The sequence below is a fragment of the Amphiura filiformis genome, chromosome 7 (assembly GCF_039555335.1).
Source record: "Amphiura filiformis chromosome 7, Afil_fr2py, whole genome shotgun sequence".
NCBI lineage: Eukaryota > Metazoa > Echinodermata > Ophiuroidea > Amphilepidida > Amphiuridae > Amphiura > Amphiura filiformis.
Genome location: NC_092634.1, coordinates 49,680,268 through 49,702,354, shown reverse-complemented (window position 1 = coordinate 49,702,354; position 22,087 = coordinate 49,680,268). Strand labels below are relative to the sequence as shown.

Sequence of the window (22,087 nt, the reverse complement as noted above, 5' to 3'; positions counted from 1 at the left end):
TGACAAAAATATCAAGGTATCATTTACAAAATTATTCATCTTGAAAAGTATTGATGCTATTTATATAATTTTGGTATCATTTTAAAGCTTATTGTCTTGTGTTTACATTTTTATTCAAATCATGAAATGTCAAAAATGCGACTTGTTCCTGGTTTTGTCAGTGCGGGTCACATATTGATATCATGATTCATGATAGACTGGTATTTACTGAATATGTACAATTTACTATAGGGTTGATTATCACAGCATACAAAAACACCCTATAACACATGTTTTTGGTATAGACCTATAACCAAAATAAATATGACTTTTTTCCGCAGGCGGATATAATACGGAATTTGCTGGGGATAAAATATAATTATTTGACACATAATTGTGACTGTGGAAATTGTTTTTGTGTTTGGTAGCTTTATGTATAACAAGATTGACTTATGTAAAATTGTTGTTGTATATGCGTTGAGTTTGTGTACGATAATTTGGAAAAAACATTCATTTTAATATACTATTTTTAGAAACACACTATTTTTAGAAACTCTCTGGCCTCTTCACTGAGCTAGACGCATGCGTGGTGTCAATTTTGTATAGAATTGGGCTCATTTGCATATGCATAAGTTCGTTGATAAGGCTGTGGCGTACTTGGTGATAGTAGAGTTCCAGTAAAATGAAGTTGCACGATTGCGTTTGATGATATAATGCGTATATATTTAAACTGTTGAAACATTTGTTTTTGTAAATCTGCACAATGTCCAGGCATGTCGCAAATGGCAAATATTGTACTACGTGTAATAATATGTCCTAGTGTATTGTATTTGTTCGAAAAGTTTAGCCCCGCTAATTTACTTCGCGCAAGGCATAGTTAAAGTTGGATAACTTAATTCACGATAAAGGTAGGGATAGAGATATGACGTCATCGAAAAGTGATTTGTTTTAGATTGAGAAATAATGCATGTCAAGTAAAATTTTCGCTGACATTTTTATTTTACTGTTGTATTAATTGTTGTCAATGAAAGTGACAGTAAAATTTCGAAAATAACCGTGCATTTATGACGAATTTATGTCATGGGACTATTTGTTATGGTTTTAATGCGGAGGGACATGGAGCTATAGAGGTCAGTAAACGTGAAATGGTCAAAGTCACGTGGACATGCACATGGAGTTGCAGACACGTGCAATAAATTATGCATGTCAAGTAATAATAATTGTGGGAAATGTTAAATTGTTTTATTGTCGTATAGGCCTACAATTGTTGTATAGGTCTACTGAAGCTGACAAAATCAATTCAAAGAAGATAATGAAGAATGATGAGGAAATGTTTGTCATGGGACTATATTTTGCTTTAATGTGGAGGGACATTAAGTTAACGTTCAGATAATGTCAAACGGTCAGCTTGCACGTGGATGACACGTGAATTGAAAAAGTCTTTGTCTCCGGTTGTTGTTCCGGGTTTGGAGTAAACTTATTTTCTCGTTTTATACACAACGTGTGATCACTGTGATGTAATCGGAAACCAGCGAATAACGGCTGGCGTAACATTTTGTGATGGGGTTAAAGGAGTAGTGGGGTTAATATAGAAGGTTACCATGCGAAATGACTTGACCAGGTCAGCACGTCAGTGCATACTGCGAGTTTGTTATCAAGATTTTTTATGAACCCAAGCTCAAGTGCACTAATTGCTTCTTGTAGCATCACCAAGGTAAACATTTGCATGGCCTTAAGTTGTGCATGTTCTCTCACACAGTGGACTTGACATGTACGTTCTCTGTATGCTGCTTTCAGCATAATTATAGACCTTTACAGGGTCTATAGTATGATTTCAGTTGACAAACATCTATTACTGTACTTAGTATGTGCATCGCCTATTTATATTACCGGTGCACACATGATTTATAAAGCGCGTTCATTTATGTGAACTGTTAGTATTATGTTAGTATTATAGTTTCAAGTATTTTACAAACCTGTTACTCAGATAAAAAGTATCATAACTCCAAAAATGCTGTTTTAAAGAAAACTAAAAACCACATTCTTGTGATTCCCGTTAAGTTATGTGTATACTGATTTAAAAGCAACCCTTTGAACCCAATATACAAAGTCTGTGAAATTCCAGAAGTTACCTATTAAATATATGTGACACAATCTGATCATGCCCAAAGGAAGCATTTTTCACAATTCATTTCCCGGAGGGGGGGGGGGGGCACTCCTATTGTCGCCTGTACACCATCCGCGATAATCAACTTTTGAAAGCACCCTAAACAAGGATTTAACCCTTGGCAAAAACGACACCCTAAACAGGTAACCCCAGGTAACACGCGCCTGTTTCACACCCTAAACAGGGATTTTATTCCTTGTATCAAATTTCATACCCTAAATTTCATTTCCGCGTATTAGCAATTGCAATTTTGCTACCTTTTCCCCCAATTTTTCATGTTTATTACACCCTAAACACGAAACGCGCGTATCGCGCCTACCCAAAAAAGTACTCGTTTTACCTGTTTTATTATTGCGGATGGTGTACATGCCACAATGGGAGTGACCCCTACCGGGCAACCGCCATACTTCAATATGCTTGGTTCTAGTAGAGTTCTGATGATTTGTAGTATCCATTTTCTTAAATGTTATTTTTGTTGGCCCCTACACCATATTTTTGCCTTGATCTCAATTACAAATTTGCCGGCTTGGGCCCTAAACCAGATATCACACATTGTTACAAATTCAATTACAGCAACCTGTTATTTCCAGGGGCGGCGGAACGATGTTGAAAGTGGGGGGGGGGGGGCCAGTCAGGGGGATGTAAAAAATTAAAATAATGGCCGCGAAGCGGCCACCGCGTCGCGCTTGCGCGACACAGGGGGTGTCTGAGGGGGGATGTGCCCCCGTCAGAAGTGAGAAACTTTTGCAAAATGAAGGCCCAATTTAAGCCATTTGGTGGACCATTCTGGCACTATTATTGTGTACAATTTTAGTTTGAAAATTCCGAAAATGGGTTAAATGAAGGCCCAAATTGAAGCCATTCGTGGATAAGTTTTCACTATAATTGTATAAATTATTGCTTTTAGTGTTGGGTGTCCTAATACAGGGGAGTTGGAAAATTTTGCAAAATGAAGGTCCAATTGAAGCCATTTTGTGCATAATTTTTACACTTTCTTTAAGCATGTTAAGGTCTAGAATAGAGATTTGATTATTTATGTTCACCCAGACATGTTACACACAGCACATTATGGGTTAAAAGTGGGGGGGGGGACAGGGCCCCCAGTCAAAAAAAGGGGGGGGGCCACTGGCCCCCATGCCCCCCGGTTCCGCCGCCCTTGGTTATTTCAATTACTTGTCTTTATATGAATATACTAAAGTGAAGTCAAATAGGCCATTGTGCTTGTAGGCCTACAGCATCTATACATGTAACTCCATTCATACAAAATCTCAGTTTTGTTAGGCATTGAGTGTTAATGCTGTGCTGACCTTTCAATTAATATTAATTAACAACATTAACAACATTGAAGACAAACCTGCAGTGACAAAATCATTAAACGGAGACGAATATAACTATTCGTCTCAGATGTGACATGTTTTCATTCAAAGATTATTTATTCTATACTTCTCTTAAGTTAAGTGCTTTCAGTGATTCCAGCGAAAGTAGATTTTGTCTTAAATACATAGCTTTCAGCTGAATTACTATGTTAGCACATCTATGACAATGCAAAGGTACCAAAATCTGAATTTTGATGACTCACGATACGATCGTCCAAATGAGCAAATCGCCGAATGGGCCTTTAAAACCTGTTACTTTTAAATCAGTGGCTCCGGAACCGAGGCAAATCCATCATGTTTCCTTTAATCACTGCGTTGTCTTTTTTAAAGACATTTCTTGTTAGTAATAGTTTGGGCTAGCAAGTTAGCAAAACAGGATAATATGATCCCAAATTCTGGAATTGGAAGTAGTCCTATATGACTCCTATCCTTCAAGCAATGAACTTCTCTCCGGATAGAACTTCCATAAACCCATTTTTGCAAAAAGAACCTCCTCATGGAAATTGTTACAAACAAATTCATGTATTATAATTATAATGCCTATGACATATTCAATAGGTGTAAATAATAAAAAAATATATGCAAAATGCCAAAAGCATAATGCCAATGCCATAGAAAGTACATGTAGGCCTACTAGTATTACTTATAGTTATATACATGCAATTTGTATGTCAGTGCAAATACTCCAGTGGGCCCTACCTTAAAAAATCAAATTTGCCGGCTACATACAGTATCAAAGAGCTAGAGGTTAAATTAGTGGTTGGCTCAAGGTCAAAGTTGCAAACAAACACCAGATCAGATACTCTGCCTGTGTCTGTGATAAAGCATAGTCTTCAGACTCCGTATTGTACGTGCAATATTGTATGTACAATATTTTTCGTGACGTCAGAAAGTATTGCACGTACAATAAAAAGTATGTACCGGGAAAATATATATTTTGCCACAATCATTGGTTGCTTTTAAATTGATACGGAGTTGCCAAATTTCTAAGAGTGCTAAATTTAGTGCAGTGTTCGTGCACGGAATAATGAACATCTTTTTATGTCTTCTTGTATTCAACTGTACTTGAATTATTACATAATCAATGGGCACCTTTAAAGTTAATAATATTAATACTGATATTAATATAAAAAAATTAAAATTGCAATGATAATATAAATGGCACATTCAGTTCTTATTCATTTATTTATTTATTTATAGATTTATTTATTTAGGCCTATTTGTTTATTTATTTATTTATTTATTGATTGATTGATTGATTACTGATTGATTAATTGATTTAGAGATTCATTTATATTTAGTCATATATTGATTTAGTCAGTTTCTTAAGTATTATTTGTAGGCCTATGTATTTATTCTGGTTTTGATTTTATTGATATTGATATTTTTATTATTTTTTTTATTGATATTGATATTTTTATAATTTTTTTAAGTTTTGGCATAGCATTTGTTACATTATAACACGTTGTGTTATGAATTTGCAACACCTCCCCCCTCATCAGACCCGGATGCAACGCCTTCTATACTTTTTCATTAATTATAGGCCTATTAATAGTAATGCGTTGAGATCTTAAAAAGTAATATCCGCCTTTATTTCTTTCTTTTTTGAAATGATATACTCGTTACAAAAACAAATCAGCATGGAAAACATTTTTTTTTCGTCAGAGGCAGATATTTGGTCTAATCAGTGTAAGCTACAAAATAAATAGACGATCTTTTAAAATCATTTTTAAATGGCTTTTTTTTTTCAACCTTATTGTTTGTATTTGTAATGTTCACACAATCTGACAATGTCCCAACTTATACATAATGTGAATCGAGCCATTTAACATGTGCTTGTAGGACAACGATTTTGAATTAAACATGTTAATTGTGATATCTTAATTCCCTAGAACACCACAGTTAAGCGTCCGAAATTGTAAGTGGGTTTTCTTTTATTTTACCTCATTATTTCGTTAAAAGTACTCGAAAACCCTCCTAAGAGTTGTTACTAATAAATATTTCATAATTTTGGGCAAAGAATAGCCAAATAGTTGACCGAAATCGTATATTTGTACCAATATTTGACTGAAATCGTATATTAGCATTACCGTCCCTTCGTGGCTTTATTGCAAGCCAAAGTGCTGCTAAATGTGAAACGAGATTACTTGAAATATATATTTCAGAGTTGAAAGAGTTTCAGCTATACGAACATATTTCTGAATATGTCTCTCTGATTGGTTGATTGTCAAGAGGATTACGGCATCCTCAAAGCCTCCTGCTGTAATTCTCTATTCGATATCTATTATAGGACCGATCTTTTGAAATCCATACAAGCGTGTCAAATGAAATAGTCTCGAATCATAATTTGTGCACGATACAACGTTGATAGGCCTACCGTACGTCAGATTTCGGAATTTTATTGAAAATAGGCATAAATTACATTGAACAGGTTGAATGCTGGCAAAAGTAGACAAAATAACTATGGGTCGAATTTACATTAATCAGTGTCCTGGGCCTGGGTAACATTTAGGACTCCTTCCCGGCGCATTCTAAAACAATAATTCACCAAATGTCCTTGCTTTCATTTTCTCATTTAATTTGTTTTAATTTTAATTAATTTCTTTATCCACTGGCTCTGTGGTAAATCCGGCGGTATTGCCAAATATTTCTCGTCCGTTATCCGTGTTAATCTATTTATTTATTAAAATCCTGTAATCACATGCATGTATAGGCCTAGTGTATTTGATAACAAAGTTGTTTTTATTTTTGATTGGAATTTGGGGTTCCATAGATTTACAAGTGGTCTGTTTTTACACGATTTCATATATAAAATATGTTTGGGCATGGCGGAATTAGTATATGATTAAAAATAGACATACTCTTAGGCCCCTTTTTAATGTTTGTACATTATTAATATTAATGTACAAAATGCAAACGAATGTATATATATTTGATTGTTTTGATGTTTACTCATAATTATATCTGGAAAGTCAGGGATAAAACTAAGGAGTATCGGTATTTAGTTTCCTGGGAAAGTGGATCAGATGAGCAGTGAGTAAAAACATTCCCTCTAAATGTTTATTTTATTTTTATTTGATAATGAATTTATTATGCCTACTGGTAAAGTGCAGAAAAAACCCCAAACGCACTCTAGGATTTTTCATCAGCAGCAGTAGAAATTTCTCTTGCATAGGTTTTCGGGTGACCTCGCTTGGATTTAGCAAACAATGAACCGTCAGGGTTATAGCGCGTTATTTAATCTGATTCAACTCGTCGTGGCACGTATATTTATTGGACGTGCAATACTTTTTGACGTCACGAAAAATATTGTACATACAATATTGCACGTACAATAAGGAGTCTGAAGCGCACCTAATACACGCATATCAGATTACTATCAGAAGTGTGATTCAAAACATCATGCAGTTGGTTTATATGTCTTGAAAAGAAAGGAATTTTCAATAGTACTTTAGTAGCCCATTAACTTCAATAATAAACAACATACACATTTGTACAGCTTATATTAAATTCACAATCATGTTAAAAATAAAAATGACATTTATTTAATATGTAAAAATATAAAAGAGAAATTATAAGTCCTAAACTTTTAAACCAGTAAAAATCAACCATGTAGGCTGTGGCTAAAAATACAAATACTGTATTCAAATTGTTCCCCATACACTCACAGTCAAAAAATTTTAATTTTTAAATTTTTGTTGCTTTTATCATAATTAATGTCTATCACCTCAAAATATTTTTTTTCTAATAGACTATTGATCATATTGAATGCCACTCCCCTACAACCCTTGGAAATCTGAACATTTCCTACTCGTCGCTAAAAAATCAAGACATATCATCGTATCTAAGGCCACCCATTTGTCCCATTATACTCCTTGGAAATCCGGATTTTTTGACATTTGTCATTAAAAAATCCGGACTTTTTCAACATATTAAATGTCACTCCTCTATACCCCTTGGAAATCCGGATTTTTTCAACATATTTGATGTCACTCCTCTATACCCCTTGGAAATCCGGACTTTTACCCACTTGTCACTAAAAAATCCGGATTTTTTTCCTCGTATTTTATGCCACTCCTCTATACCCTTCTGTACAATGTGAAGTTGGAATTCCGAAACTTCAACATGAAAGTGGTTAAAATTTCCAGGTTATTTTCACTTTTTCAAGAAGAATATGGAAATCCGGGTTTTTTCTTTGATTATTTGAAACCGGAAATCCAGACTTTTGTAGAGTTATAAGCTTGGAAATCCGAGTTTTTCACTCATTTCAAATTCACTCCTCTATAGGGGGTGTGCACTTATTTTCTGGAATAGCCCATTTTGACAAGGAGCATGCATTTAATTATTTTACTATGTTCGATTTTATACATAAGTAATGGTACAATTAGGTTCTATGTTTATTCATCATTATAGATGATATGATCAAAGTCAGAAAGTAGCAAATGGTAGTCATTAAAAGTTATTTTTAAAGAGAAAATCCAAAATAAAAATAAAATAATTAAATATTTTGCAATTCTCTACTTTGGACGCGGGTGGGAAACAGGAAACTAAGAATCAATTGTAATTGGCCTTATGTCAGATAAAACCACAGTGATTGGATTTATAGCTTTAAAAAATAACCTGGTGTTAAAATTAGGCATAGACCAGAACTTGGCCAATAAGCTTTTTTTTTGGGTTAACTTTTAGCGTTTCAGTTTGGGAGTGGCCTTCTCTCTTTTCTCTTTTTCCTAGCTATTTTCTTCCATTTCTTGCTTAGTTTATCAAAGCTATCTAGGCCAGCATGCATATATTAGCCTACACCAGGCTTGTGCATTTGTATGAGCTTGGAACGGTCCATGGTTTTCCATGGATTAGCATGTGTTCCTCACGGACCAACCTGGGTAAACAAACAAACAAACAAACTAGTAATAATTATATATTCTCTATTTTCCCAACCCTATAAGGCATATCGTACGGGTCTAGTTTTGTCAGTCAGAATTGGCCGTGCGGATTATTTCACCATGGGCCCTATGGCATTTTCCCCTTCCACTTATCTATCTAAAATGTTATCAGTACTTTTATTTCGAATATCATGCAGAAATGATATGTACGCCATGATTTCCACAGGCGTAGATCGGGGGGGGGGGCTCCATACAATCACCCCCTCCCCATGTTGACGCCTGTATGTGGGGTTTGAGGGTCAACAAATGAACCTTATATAAGGTCATTTTAGCCTAAGTGCCGCCCATTCTAGTTTTGCATCATATTCCGCCAGTTTAGCCTCAAGATGGCATTTTTTTTTGCGCATTTCGCTCGCATTTGTACCATAAACTTATTATGTCGCCAAAAGGGGCTGGATTCACTATACTCCTGTACCCTTCACGAACCGTTTTCCAACCTGCAGCCCGTTTATGACTTGGGGTTAAGATTTAAGGTTAGGGCTTATAGGGTTAGGGTTTAAGGTTAGGGCCCTATATCAATTGTCAACTTGATATTTGCCAATTTAGAAATGGGGGGCGAAATGTCTAGCTTCTACCCATGATAGTTCTGCGAAGTCATTGTTATCTACCGAAGAGGGCTAATGACTATATGGGTCTACCATTATTATCTACTGAAGATAGCTGATGGCTATGTGAAGACGTTGCTATATACTGAAGATAGGTGATGGCTACGCAAAGTCATTGTTGGGTTAGCTGATGGCCACGTAAAGTCAGTGCTATCTAATGAAGAAAGCTGATGGCCATATGAAGGCATTGTTATGTATCAGATATAAATAAGCTGATGGCTATGTAAAGTCATATTTATTTACTGAGGTTGCTGATGGCTATGTGAAGTATAAATTGCTATCTTCTGAAGATAGCTGATGGCTAAAAGTCAGTGCTTTTAAATGAAGATAGATTGCTCTGCTATCTACTGATGTTAGCTGATGGCTCTCTGAAGTCATTGCTATGAAGACAGCTGATGGCTATGATGAGTCATTACTATCTACTGATGGCTCTGTGAAGTCAGATAGCTGGTTGCTCTGTGACGTGAAGTCATTGCTATCTACTTAGAAAAGCTGATGGCTATTTAACATGTTTAAAGTCATTTATATCTACTTAAGATAGCTGCTGATGGCTATGTGAAGTTAGTGCTATCAAATGAAGATAGCTAATGGCTATGTAAAGTCAGTGCTATCCAATGAAGATAGCTGATTGCTCTGCGAAATCATTACTATCTATAATGTAGATAGCTGTTGGCTATGTAAAGTCAGTGGTATCTACTAAAGAGAGCTGATTGCTATAGTAAAGTCAGTGCTATCTACTGAAGATAGTTGATTGCTCTGTGAAGTCATAATTGCTAACTATTAAAGATAGCTGGTTGCTCTGTGCACTGCTGTGAAGTCATTGCTATCTACTGAGGCTACCTGATGGTTATGTGAAGTCATTTCTATATAAAATACTGAAGATAGCTGATGGCTCTGTTAAGTCTTGATTATGGTGAGGATATAGCTGATTACTGTATCTACTAAAGATCATAGCTGATGGCTATAAGCTATGTGAAGTTATTGCTATCTATTCAAGATAGGCTAGCTGATGGCTCTATGAAGTCATTGTTATCTACTGAAGTTAGGTAATGTAGGCCTATAATATGTGAAGTCATTATTATCTACTGAAGATATAGCTGATATCTAATATGGAATCCTTGTCAAAAAGCTGTTGGCTATGTGAAGAAAGTATTATCTACTAAGGATTGCTTTGTGAAGTAATTGCTATCTACTGAGGTTAGCTGATGGCATTGTGAGTCATTTCTATCCACTGAAGATAGCTGATGGCTATAGTCATTATTATGAAGATAAATGATCTGAAGTCATTGCTATCTACTGAAGATAGTTGATGGCTACGTGATGTCAGTGCTACTGACCAACTGATGTTAGCGGATGGCTATGTGAAGTCATTGCTATCTACCGGTACTGAAGATAGCTAATGGCCGCATATTCATCTCAGCTAATACTAGACAATATTTTAAATATTACTTAGGCATCGCAAATTCGCAACAAACCCACTTGAAAAAATCATCCGGGCAGATTTTTGGCTATTTCTCCATTTACGATCATGCCCAACTTAAGTGTCTCTTTTGACATGAGACGTACGTCACATATAATTTAGGGTTCAGATTTAGGGTTTGGGACTTAGGGTAATGGCTATATAGGTTTTCAGAGCCTAAGGGCACCGCTGCTTAGGCTAAAGACCCATTCAGTGATCCCAGTGCAAGTGTAAAAACAAGTTTATAAATTGCTTAAAAGTGAAGGATAAGTCATTCACATATTTTTGAAATGAAACATTTGGCAAAAAACAAAGCACTGAGCAGTATTGACGAAGCTGAAGGCCCCATTCAAATATCTAATTTATACTGACAGTAGGCCTATAAATTATGCCATCAATAAATGCAAATGCCTTTATTTTGTCTTAAATACAGGACTTTCAGCTGAACCACTAGCAGGCTATGTTAGCACATCTATGAAATGACAAAGGTACCAAAATCTGAATTTTGACTCAGTGATTTTTACGATCGAGCAGATCACTGCTGGAACGGGCCGCCGGTGATCTGGAAATCTACGCCAAGTGCCTATCATCGGCATGCAAAATCATCACTGGTATCAATCAAAGTCTAGAATACTTTGATGGGTATGTTCACACATTAATTTGGAAAATGTTTGATAATTCCCTGTTTTTACCATACATGTATTGCATGCAGCTCAGGGCCTGGCAAAGTGAGAGCAGACGCTGCCTGCCACCCACTGGCCCATTAAAAATTTATGCTCTTCAAAACGACTGCAGGAGGAGATTATTACCAGAGCAAAACAAAACAGGAAGTGTGGGAAGTGGGGGACGAAGTCGAATTTTTTGTGATTTTAGGCAGCTGTTTTTATCCCACAAATCTACGAATTTCTGGTATGTTATAATGAATCAGAAAGTGTTTACATAATACCATATATTAAACAATGAAAGGGAACATTCTTATAGTGATAAAATAATATAAATCCATAGTTCATGCCAGCAAACAAAGCTTTTAAAAACAGTAAGCTTACGACATGGGCATGCTATACAGCTGCAGTGTTTAATAGTGTACATGTATGACTATGGGGTACGATTATATACGAATCAATTTGTATGAACGACATGTATCATTTGTATGATGTACTGTATTACAATTTCTGGCAGTTAGCAGTACGACAGCAACTTAGCTCACTTCCGGTAATTTTTACCGGCGTGACCTTTGCTGTTACGTAACGTAATGTTGTAAATCAGGTGGCAAATACAGTTTTTCAGAAAACATCAAAAAATGGAATACATGAGTGGTTTCTCCTTCATTTCCATATTGAGCCCATAGATAAGATATGAAACATGAGTATAAGGCAAACAGTAACGTGTAAAAGTCCAATTATTGTGGAGAAAATGAATGTTTATTGTGCTGAAGTAGCCTAAAAATGAGAAAAATGCATGTCACGATCACCAAAATGGTTATATCTGCAACTATGCGCCAACGCCGGTCGTATGCTTTTCTGTAATGATAGACATGAGCTAACTTGAGCTTGTATTAAATTTTCAGCGAAAATGATTGGTGGAACAATCGAGTCGTAGGTTGGAAAGTTGCTTTCAAAACGGCTTCCCCTCGCAATCGTGCGTGACCATAAGTGACCAGTGTCAGCAGGAAAATTAACAGCCGGCCTTGTCCATATAATCGATTAATAATTGTCAGGATCGTCCAGTTGACTACAACTGAAGCAGAAATAATGAGGTAAAATGAAAGAAAGCATTTTTTTTTATCTTGACCGCTTGTGGTGTTCTATTGAAGATAATTAAAGTTACTCTAGACAACGAAACGCTGATTCCAATTATGTGTATGTCCCCAGTGGGTATGGTGTAAGAACGGTATAAAAATTACAAATAATATTATGCCAAAATATCAGGTTTGAAATTAAGTAAATTATGGCTGACGCTATCTTATTTTTTTTTAATATGTAGGCCTACGATAAAGAAAAACATTGCAAACGTGTTGCATAGAAATATTTTAATTGATCATAATACTGACGGGCCTACACATGCACCATAGGCCTAACACAACAAGAGAGAAAAAAAAAATCGAAATGCTGTAGGATTCGAACCTTCAACCTCTCGCACTTCAAACCACGGCGTCAACCACTAGACCATCACAACCTGCTGTAACATACTCGTATCTTTTGCAACCTTATTTCTCATTCAGGGACTCGATCAACAATAATATTTTTAAAACTGCTTTTAAGTTCAGTCAAATGAGGTGATATTACCTTTTATATTGACTTCAATATTTTGTAAGTCAATGCAGTATTTTACTTGAATAAAGAAATATCACTGGAGTCAACTGGACGATTCTGACGATTATTATTCGATATAATGACAAGGCCGGCTGCTATTTTGCTAGTGACACTTGTCACTAACGGGACACGCATGATTGAGACACGGGCCGTTTGAGAGTAACTTTACAACCTACGACTCGATTGTTCCACCAATCATTTTCGCTGAAAATTTAATACAAGCTCAAGTTAGTTAATATCTATCATTACAGAAAAGCATAAGACCGGCGTTTGCTCATAGTTGTAGATATAACCATTTTGGTGATCGTGACATGCAATTTTTCTCATTTTCCCGGCCACTTTGGACATGTTCAAGCTTCTTTATTTTCAATATTATTCAACTTTTACTCGTTTTTTGTTCTTTGCACAAATGTTTGGTATCTTATCTGTGATCATGGTACACAATTTAAGCAAAAAACGACCCGTGTCTCCCATTTCTGGAGCTATTTCGCTAAAACATGTTTGCCGGCCAAATTTTCAACATTTAGTTACGTAACCCGTGTTCACCAACCCGTAAAAATTTTCTATCGAACAAAAGAGGTCACGAAGTTGCCGTCGTACTGTTAGAGAAGAACGGCAGTTGTTTACATTTTGAGAAGGCGTGCACAGCGTAAACACGGAAGTGGGATTCTGATTGGCTGATATTATTATAATCATCTGACAATCTGATCATATAAGACCGATAATGTGATTGGCCGCTTTACACGTCAAAACGTTAGTCGGCACTGGAAGGGAACCGCGTATCGCTCAATTAGTCTATAACAGGGGGTGCTCGTTAGTCCGAATAATCAGAACCAGAACAAAATATTAATTTCTGACATGATCCTGTTCTGGGTCTGGACTGTTTTCATTCGAAATCTTGAAGGCAAATAGGACAAAAGAAGCACATGGTCCTACTTCACAGTTTTTTAAATTAATCCCCTATTCATGTTGCGTGAATCACTCTATAGTAGGCCCTAGTGGATCATCCTTTTGATACTTGAGTATTTGGACAAGCGGAACAGTTTTGACTATGTCTGGAAAGCAGGTACGAATAATTCCGCGTGAATTGAGACGTCAGAGCCGGTCAAACACAGAGGACTAGCCTACATCCCGTATCCTACTACATGTAAGCAAATCTCTTCACGAATTCACTCACCTTGCGATCCTACATCATCAGTTGAAACAAACATCTAAGTTTCCAAAAACAACTTTGTCATTCCTCAAAACTACAAGTAATTTCATTAATAAAAAATTGAAATCCTACTATTACCCGTTATTGAAAATTTTGTTCGATTTACGTCAACCAAAAGAACGCACGAGTCAAGTTCAGTTGACCAAAATGGTAGGCCTATCTCTTGCCTCCTGGTCACCGCAGATATTCATGAAACCGACTACATGGTCACAATCGGTGGATCGGATTGGTTGAAATCAATGCCACATTTCTGACCTTACAGGGGTCAGAGATATGCATATTCATGTATGAAAACAGTGATGCGGATGTATAGTATCATCACCGGGACTGAGAAATGCGACATTTTCGATGTTTGTACCGGGGAATTTCAGACACGGAGACTCCGCAGAGATTTCTACAAATTCGTCCAAAGGTAACCAAAGGGTTGGGGATTGCATTTTTAACTATCACTAAATCTTTCGGAATTGAAGTCGGCTAAAAAGTAGACCTTTTCGGGGACTGTAATTGGTGTAGATGTCACATTTTGAACAGTGAGCGATAAATGACCAATTTGACGTTCAGCACAAGTGTTTATCCTTACTCAGGGTAAGTTTTGACAGGCCCTTTGCCAAGTTTGCCTACCTCTCTGTTTGTAAACAAACGAAGAGGTCGAAATCATCCTCCTCGCCGAATACGAAAGTCATCGTAATAGTACGGCACTGGGTGCTCGCATCAATCTGAGCTAGAGACTGCCGTTCTTCTCGGAAAGTGAAACCGAATGTACGAGATTACCATGAGTCCACGACAAATGCATGCACATCTTCAGTCTTCAGTGGGTGGCTTCCTATAACAGCTCGTTGAGCTAAACTGGAAGTGGGTTGTTTGGACCTTGAACTGTTTCTGAACAATATCAGCAATTCAGTTTACTGCTATGCCACAGTATTGTGTGAATAATTCTGTTCAATTTATTTCCATCAAAATCACACACATTTATAACACCAACAACTTTTTATAATTATACAAGATGGGTGAGGTGGAACTGAAAGCAAAAGCCTGAGAAAATGTTGTAAAGTTTTATTCAGATTTCCTTTTACAAATTAAGCGTACTGCTAGCCGTCCAGCACGTATTATTTGCACAAGGTCCAATGCACACGCTTGACGTCGTGCGCGTATACGCGATGGTTAAGCTGTCAAATGAAATCTGAATAAGACTTTACCACCTGACAATTAAATAAAACACTAAAAAAACCAAACATTAACAAGACAAGAACGGTGGCCGAGAAACACACACACACAAAAATATACATATTATGAGAAAAGAATCATTCATATTACAAACATTTGAACAATAACTCATTCAAATCTGAACTGAACATGTAGGCCATGTACCTCACAAGAAGGCACATGGACCCCAGAAGTCACCAGCGATAAAGAGCCCATATTAGAAGGGGGAGAACTTGCAATTATACTGAAGTGACAAAATAATATAATAATATATAATTACTAGTATTTTGATTTATTTTAAATTACATTTAAACTGGTATTATTTTTCTGGATGAGAGATGAAATACGTTTTTTGATGAAAGAATTCACACTAACCTAACAGCCATTTTAATGAAGTCAGGTAAACTCCCAGGGGGGACCACTGGTCATTGACCAGGGGGTATCATATGTGGCCAAAGATTCAAGTAAAAAGGGTCTTTTTTCATGACCAGGCACTGTACTTACGTATCGTGAATAGGGTGTCTAAAACAAGGAAATTTAAGAAAAAGGGTATACCGGGGGTACCTTATTTTATTTTATTTTATTTTATAAGTTCTTATTTTGCCTGGGGAAACCCCATCAGTGCAAGCACTGTTTTTCAGGGGTGCCCAGGGGTCAAACAAAATACATCAAAATCTTTTAAAAACACATACATTAAAATTAAATATGGAATACAGATAATAAGATAGAATTGCACATGTATACAACATACTTAATAAGACACTATGTAAAAATACATTTAAATACCCATGCCAGCTGGGATTACATTAGATACACATAATTATAGTGAAGGAGCATTTTAAATATCAAAATTGCACGAAGAAAAGTAATGAATAAAAATGGTGTTATGAATATAAAATATGCTTGAATGCTCCGAGACTTACTGGAAGGGGATTTTTTGCTATTTGAGGTAATTCATTAAAAGACACCACCCCTCTTGAAATAAATTTGCGTTTGTCAGAATTATTTTTGCATGAAGGGGGACCAGATTTCCCTGAGAGCATGCTCTCGTCATGTGGTTATGGGTTTTATGAGCATGACCTTGTACAATAAATCACAGTGTTTTGGATCCTTTGAGACAAATGTAGTATGGAATAAAGGTTAAAAGTGATGAACTTTTGAAGTTGTGTTTTCCCAGTTATCATGAAGGGTTTTAGAGTCAAAATATGACTGATTTACTTGCTTCTAATGGGGGCAAAAATACTGTCAATACTTATTGAGGGTATAAAATTGCACTTGTCATACTTGTTAAGGGGTGCATTTTCAGACCTTGTAAATACTTGTTTAGGGTGCTATTTGAGACTTTGTGGCCACGCATGATACCCCCTTGTCAATGACCAGTGGGCCCCCCCGGGGGTAAATTATTCCAAATCTTTGACCCTGTGGTGAGTAATATGGATAGACCTTTTTGATGATTTCATGCATATCTTTTCTTACCTTTGCAGATAACCATGGCTTCAGGTACAGACCAAAAGAGTAGTGCAACAACATTGATGCAGGATATCTCACAGCAGGTTACATGCAGCATCTGTCTAGATCACTTCAAGGTGCCAAAAACACTTCCATGTCTACACAACTTCTGCCGTGAGTGTCTCCAGGAAACCATTCAAAGCTCAGCACATCCCAAGATGCCGGATCCTGTCAATTATCCCGGCAACAATTGCATCATGTTCTCGTTTCCGTGCCCAGCTTGTAGAGCCGATGTTAACTTTCCCGTTTCCGTGCCACACCCTCTGAACATAAGAGAAATAGCGGTAAATGCAGCTGCAAATGAGTTCAAGACAAACTTTCACATTGAAAGTCAACTGGATATGTTGAAAAAGAAAATGGAGCAAGGTTGTCCGGAGCATCAGGGTGAAACTTTGCTGTTTTTTTGCAAGACATGTAATAAACCAATCTGCCAGCTATGTTTAGCTAATGAGCACATCCCGCCTGAGCATGACATTTCCTCAGTTCATAGAATCGCACAGAAGAAGCGGGATGGATTCAAAACAAAAAGAGACCGTGTTGTGAAAAGAAAAAACGAACTTGAGAAATCTTTGCAGGCCTGTCAGCGTAAGCACAAAGACATGCAAAAGGTGGTCAATCATTGTAAGAAGGCAAATCAAGAGCTTGATGCCCTATATGCAGTAATGGGAGATTTCAGACGAGAGATGAACAAAGTAGACCGTAGTTTGAGTACCCGAGTCTCACGGATGATTAGCGACAATCACACAATCTCGAACAGAATAGAAAGGTGCCAGAAGCAAAGTGACGAACTTGATAAAATTTTGAAGAAAAGCGATCAAGAGCTGTTACAGCACTCGTCCGAAGAAGGAACAAGCGTTCACGAGATTCTACCGCAAATTCCACATGTGTCACCTAATTCAGTATCCACAGGGTTGGAGGAAGGGTTGTTACGTATATGTAAGTCAATGGCTGAGGTGAAGGCTCAGCTACGAGGATTTTGCCGTCAGCCTACTCCAACAACATCATCTGAACCAGTTAGCAAGAAGGTATAAGTTTGTACTTGTGCATTACAAAAACCTTTTTTTTTTTTTTGCATGAAATTTTCAAGCTGAAATAGCCCAAACTTGAAAGGAGTCCAATTGTATTTATTTTGTCATAGGGTTGCCACAATGCTAGGCTATTATGTGTACCCCTGCTTACATACACAAATGTATGGTGGAAATGTAACAGAATCTGCAGCAGTTGGAAAACTAGAGAGCATTTTGAATTCCATATATTTTTGTCTCCTAGTAATTTCTGTGCAAACCCGACTACCTAACGACGTACTGAAGGTGAATATAGCATTTTTGTATGGTCACGCATGAAAAGATACCCACAAAATCATTTTTTGTCATCAAATAAAACTATTTTCCAGACAATTTGGTTGTGTGGTTTAGGAAATACAAGCCTTTGAAGGTCATAATTGGCACATAATAGCACCCTCAACGGTGAAAATCACACATATTTAAAAAAAGTGCTGGCAAAAGAGTTATTTTTGTGATTTCAGCCATTTGAAAAATGTTGTAAAGAAGAAAATATGACCCTAGATTTTTAATATTTGCATAAAAGAACATTAAATAAACAAAAAACAATACATCTCATGCCTTATTTAGCTTTATTCCCACAATTATCACTCCATGAATATGCAAATTTATGACAAAATCAGGATTTTCCTAAAAATGGGGTAAAAATTGCCAATTTTGTACATCTTTAGAAGGCTGTATCTTCGCAATGGATTGTCCGAATGAGTTGATTCAAAAGGTGTTTTTAAATCATTTTTGCAGAAGGAACAATCCTGACAAAAAAAGTAATTCTAGGGGTGGGTTTGAAATTTTCATGTGGCCACCATATGTAGTATCTCATTTGTCCCATATCATTGCCATGGATGAAAAAGATAGGCCTATATTCCATGGGAAAGTACAACTGTGACATACTTCCATTTTTGAAGCAACTAACCCCCTCAAAATGGCAAATCATGGTATAATTTATTTCCATCAGTAATATATTGCACAATAATTCTGATTTGACGGGGTATCGGTTGCGTGAGTCGTTCTATTGCCATTTTGGATTTGGTGACTGTCTGAATTAGACTAATCACACTAATGGGGCAGTATTTTTGTAGGCAGCGGGAGGTGTACATACGTTAATTGAGGCAAATCCCAAACTGAAATTCCAATGTAGTAACTGGATTTGTTGCCCCTATAATATACATAACTTTTGTTACCAGTGTGTTATTAGTTTTTGAGACAAATGCAAAAATAGTCAAATTTATCAAGGGGTGTAGTACCACCTTAAGTTCATACAATATGCATATGTATGTATTAGTTTCTTTAGCTAATTATTTACCAACATGTACTGTATATTACTTTGTTCACAGCCACAGCTACAGCAGCCTGGATCATCATCATCAGCATCACATCAGCCTCAGCAACAGCAGCCCAAAACAAAAGCACACACAAGTGCACATTATGTCTTTCCACCAGTCCCATCTTCAGCATGGATGGCACCACCAGGCTTCCCTGTTCCACCTAATCCATTCACTCCAACTCATACCCCTTCATCAACTATGTGGACTTCATCCAGTTGGCAGAAAGTATCCTTGCCTACTGCATTCACTCCTCCTCCTCCACCTCCTGGGTTCTCACAGCCGCAAAGACCTCGTTTGAGTCTGCCACAAAGTGCAGCATCTTCAGGAAGTTCATCATCAGCAAGTATCAGTGACCTGGTGAGTATTATTCAGTGAGGTAGAAACCAAAGAGTGCCGGCTATATGCCATGTTTATGTGTCGTTCATGGAGGCAGCTTAATGTACCGTACCTCCAGATTATTTCCCTACATACGCCCGGTAAACTTAGATTCAAAGGGTGTGGCTGTTTCGCGCAGAACGCATTGCTCCAAAACGCACACCAATTAAGTGCTGTGTATGCAAACCTTTGTAATGCTCATGCTTAAAGATGCAAATTATCATTGAATTTTGAGCTCTTGCTGTGTGATGCCGGAGGTACCTTGTCTAACCTTTGAGCGACAAACCAAGATGGCAGATTTGCCATAGTGTTACATATGTTGCAATTTTGAGTCGGAACTCTTTGGTATAATATCTTTGGTACATAGATGTGGGATATGGTTCAAAATAGGTGTAAACAAGAAGGGTATAATTAAAGTTAAACTCTGCTAGTGGCTGCTGAAAACTCTATTCCATGATATCAGAGAACTGATAAGAAAGTTAGTTGTACTCATTTTACGTGTACACACACAGTTTAGGTACCATAAACTGAATATATGAACTATACAATATTTCTTATATCTGCTTATTTTGAATCATGCCTGTTCACATTATGGAATACATATTATAATTTATCCTCACGTAGATAGAAGAGACAGTAGAGGAGTGGAGTGAACCATATACTCCATATGAATCCATTGTATGTAGGATAGTTGTACTTTATACCGGTTTGTGTTTTATCTTTCAACAACAAAAAGTTCATGACATTTTCGTGGAAATTGTAAAAAAACACCTTTTTTTCAACCAAAAAAAAAGTTCTATGGTCGGGAGTACCGAGACGGTCAGTTGGACGAGGACAAGCAAACAAGTTTTTTTTTGGCCTAAGGGCCAATCAAACACAAAACATTTGCCCCTGGTAAAATGATAGCACTTGGAAGGAAATCTGCTGTAAGGGAAACCTGCCAATGTTCTTCCATCTAGGTTGAGGAGACCTGCTGCATATTGGACTCACCTTCACCTGCATTTTCCCCTTAATTTTTCATTTTTACACTACCCCAGGCAAATTGCCATGGTTAAAATGATATGCGCCAAGGTGGAGGCAATGCGGCCGACGTGTTATGTCGAGAACCGCAAAATTCTATTTATTATTATTGTTGTTGTGTTGTTGTGGCTGTTATTATCATTGTCCAAACACAAGGATTTTTCCCACATTGTAATAACTTAAATCTAATTCTAACTGGTAAATTAATAATTTTATCCTATATTGAAATTTCTTTATTTTCCCAACAGGCACCACCCGGCACTACTCAATCAACTAATCCGTTTTCCCGTCAGACACCCCTTAGCACGTCTCAATCTACTTCTCTGTTTTCCCGACAGACACCCCCTGGCACGTCTCAATCAACATCAACCCCATCAACCAGTGAGAGGTTACAGCAGGTAATGGGTGAGAAGGATGTAATGTTATCCTCATCAGCCATCAATGATGATGATGAAGATGACGAGGAGGAGGAAGAGGATTATAGTTACATGGAGGAGACCGGAGGATACAGGGATGTCTGGAGTGATGATAACAGCGATTACTGAAGGTGTTCAGTTGTTAGATTTGATGTGTTTTGTTCCTGGGGGCTACTTGACTATGGAAGTGATGGGGATGTGCGGACATCAGTTTGAAACTGGGACTCTCGGTGAGAGTCTAGACTCCAAAAACGGGGTCCATTCAGTGAGACTGGGAAAAATTTTGGGTTAAAATATAAAAGTTGATACAAAATTTTCAAAAATTTTGAAAATGTTTTGAAAAAAAAAAGGGGTCTTTTAGTAACAGAAAAACAAAAAAGGGGGTCATTGAGTGAAAGAGAGTTCAGTAAAACAAAAAAAGGAGTCATTGGGTGAGGGGAGTTGAAAAATGGGGGTCAATGTGGCCGCACATCCCCGTCACCCCCGGGTTTTGTTACCCTTTGCATACAGATCTCACACCACAAAATGCCAGTCCCGCTAGTCCATGGTGGCTTGGGCTTACAAAATGGCAGCAGGAATTCTCACTAGAGCTTCCAATCAGAAAACAAGAAATCATGTCCTTTCAACATCTTTCATTTGTGCTTAAATGTATATTAATAAATGATAAATACTAGAACAGGACTGATTTTGCAAAAATGCATTTTTTTAAATGTTAATTGAACTTGAGAATACAAAGTTCATTTTTCAAAACCAAATAAGTACTGTTTTTCACTGACCTGACAGTTTCGAGTGCCTTGGGCGACACTCTTCTTCAGAGTGATCTATGTCCACACACCTCCGGTAATTTTGGCCTGTAGAGGCGCACTGCTCATGGAGATGATTGGGTCATAGATGTGACTTAGAAAATGGGCCCCCCCATTGGATATGGATAGTGCCTATAGAAGGTGCGGAAATGACAGGTCAAATAATTTAATATAAAAGGGGGAATGGAAACCTCATGATGAAATCTGCCATATTGTAATGTCATACATGGGAGATAACCAAATATTCCAGCAGATTTCTTTTGTAAGGGCCAATATCATATAGGAATTTGTCTACTTATATAATACAAAAATATTGCTTATCAT

At 37.0% G+C, this 22,087-nt stretch overlaps 1 protein-coding gene across 2 annotated transcripts; it reads left to right on the top strand.

Moving 5' to 3' along the window:
* Window positions 1-11,324: 11,324 nt before the first annotated feature.
* LOC140157276 (uncharacterized) lies at window positions 11,325-21,802 on the top strand. 2 transcript variants are annotated; one of them, XM_072180407.1, is made up of 4 exons: window positions 11,325-11,435; window positions 16,739-17,788; window positions 19,159-19,506; window positions 20,883-21,802. In XM_072180407.1, the coding sequence occupies exons 2-4, from the start codon at window positions 16,745-16,747 to the stop codon at window positions 21,087-21,089; spliced, it is 1,599 nt and encodes a 532-aa protein (XP_072036508.1). In that variant the 5' UTR covers window positions 11,325-11,435; window positions 16,739-16,744; the 3' UTR covers window positions 21,090-21,802. The 2 variants fall into 2 exon arrangements, with proteins under 2 accessions (XP_072036508.1, XP_072036507.1); XM_072180406.1 differs by having other exon boundaries at window positions 20,793-21,802.
* The last annotated feature ends 285 nt before the right edge of the window (window positions 21,803-22,087 follow it).

Coding starts and splice junctions, on each gene's coding strand:
- LOC140157276 (XM_072180406.1), top strand. CDS start 16,745: ATGGCTTCAGGTACAGACCAAAAGAGTAGTGCAACAACATTGATGCAG. Junction 17,789..19,158: donor CTGAACCAGTTAGCAAGAAG/GTATAAGTTTGT, acceptor CTTTGTTCACAG/CCACAGCTACAGCAGCCTGG. Junction 19,507..20,792: donor CAGCAAGTATCAGTGACCTG/GTGAGTATTATT, acceptor TTTTCCCAACAG/GCACCACCCGGCACTACTCA.